At 48.3% G+C, this 2,780-nt stretch overlaps 1 protein-coding gene across 1 annotated transcript; it reads right to left on the bottom strand.

The window, feature by feature from the left end:
* Positions 1-1,192: 1,192 nt before the first annotated feature.
* tpbgb (trophoblast glycoprotein b) lies at positions 1,193-2,463 on the bottom strand. The gene has a single exon (XM_061081981.1). It carries the CDS (start codon positions 2,340-2,342, stop codon positions 1,218-1,220), a length of 1,125 nt encoding a protein of 374 aa, XP_060937964.1. The 5' UTR covers positions 2,343-2,463; the 3' UTR covers positions 1,193-1,217.
* Positions 2,464-2,780: the final 317 nt, after the last annotated feature.

Raw genomic sequence — 2,780 nt, 5'->3', positions numbered from 1 at the left:
GTGTACCATCTCTTCAGGTTTTTGTAGCTGGGTTACTTTGAAATGCTCACAGTATATTCACAGGAGTCTCCTGGAGCGTGTCAGGCCTGCTCACCGGCTCACAGACATTTTTAAGGGAATTTCCAGCACAGCCAAGGATTTGTTTTTATCAGATTGGCAGCAAGAAGCGATAACAGCTGGCTACGATGATCACCTACCGACTTGTTTAAATTAAGACAGCATGTCCTTCATTTAACTTCTCAGTCTGACTTTACTTTCTGTTGCAGCAGCTGTTGAAACGTCTGCAAAATGGCAGATGTGAAGACGTTTCACACACTGATGAACTTGTTGACAACCTGGGTAAGATTTAGTAGTTGTCATATGGTTCATGATGGCTTTGGCACAACCTCAGGAATGAGTGTTTGTAGGCACTTATATCTTTGTGAGGACTGTTTGAAGGTTTTAAAGACTTGGTTTACAGGTTAGGCATTTAGTTGTGATGGTTCAAGTTAGGGTAAGGGGCTAGGGAATGCACTATGGCAATGAGTTTCCTCACTAAGACAGAAGTATAAGGTTGTGTGTGTGTGTGTGTGTGTGTGTGTGGTCTCCAAGTCTTAAAATTAAAGGCCCTCAGTCGAAAATGTGTCCCATCAATCCAGAGGCGTTTTATTTAGCTGAATATCTTCACAGGAAAAAAGAGAGCAATCACATCCACCTACTAAATCCAAAAAACTATGCAATGTGCACTATAATCATTCCAAAAAAAAAAATCATACTCTATATCACAAATTCACATATTAAAAGAGCAAACTTATAAACAAGCAGCATAGCATTTCTCTGCAGCAGAGGCATAATGAGAGGGAGGCGATGACCGGCAGTGTGTGTTTTTGCCAGGTGTTAGTTCACTTAAAAGTCAATGTACTCCATCCGTATGTCCTTAAGGAAAAGTAAAAAAAGAACATGTTTCGCAACTCTCCAAAAAAAAGACGTTGTCACGATTCATTGTCCATGCAATGTTACGCAGAAGAGACGCAGTAAATGTCACAGCTTCCTTGTCTTGTAGGGGACATGCGGCAGTGGCTGAATGGAGGTTGTGAGATAAGTTAGATGGCAGATGTAAAATCTGGATAGCATCATGAGGGGGAAAGGAGAAGGGGAGGAAGACTTTCATGCAGATCTTAAGATTTTATGTCATTTCATATCTCACTGCGGGGTCCCAGACACTGTCCCATCCTGGATCACACATCTGAATTGATGCTCAGGTTGGCCAAACGTGGGTCAGAGTTTATCTCATACCTGTAGTGGTACCCCTCCATATGGTCCCTACAGGCATCCCGGATGTTGTAAATCCAACGCTTGATACCCTTTCGGTTCAGGTAGAGCACCAGCAGGAATATGACGCCGATCAGTGCTAGCACCAACCCCAAGAAAACATAAGAGGTCTCCAGCACACCCTCCATTTCGCCCAAACATTTCAGCTGCGACAGCTCTACCTGAAGGAGGGGCTGGTGCCGCAGGGCCTCAGGGTCGGCGCAGGTGAGGTTCTGCACGTCCATTACCTGAGTGGAGTTTTTCAACCACAGCAACATCTCCTCAATGAAGCAGTCGCAGCGCCAGGGGTTCCCCGCCAACCAGAGGCTGAGATCAGGCTTGAGGCTGAACTCTGCCAGGGTGGTGGGGGGCAGAAGCCTCAGGCTGTTGTCTCTCAGGTCAAGGTCACGCAGTGGGGGCACCTTCAGGGTCCCGTTCAGGACGGAGATGATGAAGCTGTTCTGCAGGCTGATGTTGACCAGGCTGGAGAGGCTGCTGAATGCGTCGTCCGGAAGAATCACAAGGTCATTGTTGGACAGGTCCAAGACTTTGAGCATGAGGAGATTCCCACTCTGCAGGACACTCAGGACCGCATCCATGCAGGAATGATTGTGAAAAGACCTGCTGAGGTTCAGGACCTGCAGGTTATTCCCAACAGGTAAAGCTCTTTCACTGAAAGTCTGGATGTTGTTGTTGCTCAGGTCCAGTTGTACAAGGTTTGGCAAGTTGTCAAACACCATAGCACCCACTGACTCCATCTCATTCCCACTGAGATAGAGTTCTGTTACCATGTCCAGACGGCTGGGGAAAGAGTCCATGCTGATGTTGTAGATGTTGTTTCCCGTCACAAAAATAATTTTGGTATTAGTGGGAAAAGAACTCGGAATCGCGTCCAAGTCCTGGTTTTGGCATTTCACAGTTTGTGAGGAGCACAGGCATCTGTCCGGACAGCAGTGACAGGACAGTGCGAGGAGGAGGACGAGCAGATGCATCATCCCGGACTTGGACGCTCCTCCTCGGGTACATCCCCGCGACGTGCTCAACGGGCGCATCTTTGGAATCTTACAAATCTGTGTGCGCAGCGCGGTGAGTAAAGATCCAGCTCAGTCGCCGCTTCGATCCTCCGCAGGGGAAAGTTTTCCACAATGGGTCGGCCACTTTTTCTCCTTCCTGAAAACTTGCAGCCGATCGCAGCACGGACTCCATAAAAACTACCCCCACACCATTCTTGCCTCGGGGTACGTCTACATTTCCACGAGGATGAAGGTGGTGAGGGCGGAGCACGCAAACTTTCAGGAATCCTCTCCGTCCCTTTTCCTCACCTCTGGGTTTCTTTAAGGATGCAGCAGCTACACGATCTTCCTCCGGCCGAGGTTAAACCACCAGGTCCGCTGCAGATGACTTCTGTTCCCGACACGGACAATGCTCCCTGTCTCCCAAAGGTGCCTTTTGTTACACACGGACCAGCAGCCTGCGTCTCTCCATGTCTG

This window comes from Limanda limanda, chromosome 11, assembly GCF_963576545.1.
Source record: "Limanda limanda chromosome 11, fLimLim1.1, whole genome shotgun sequence".
Classification (NCBI taxonomy): Eukaryota; Metazoa; Chordata; class Actinopteri; order Pleuronectiformes; family Pleuronectidae; genus Limanda; species Limanda limanda.
Note: the sequence above shows the minus strand (reverse complement) of the source record. Positions and strands in the feature narration are given on the sequence as shown.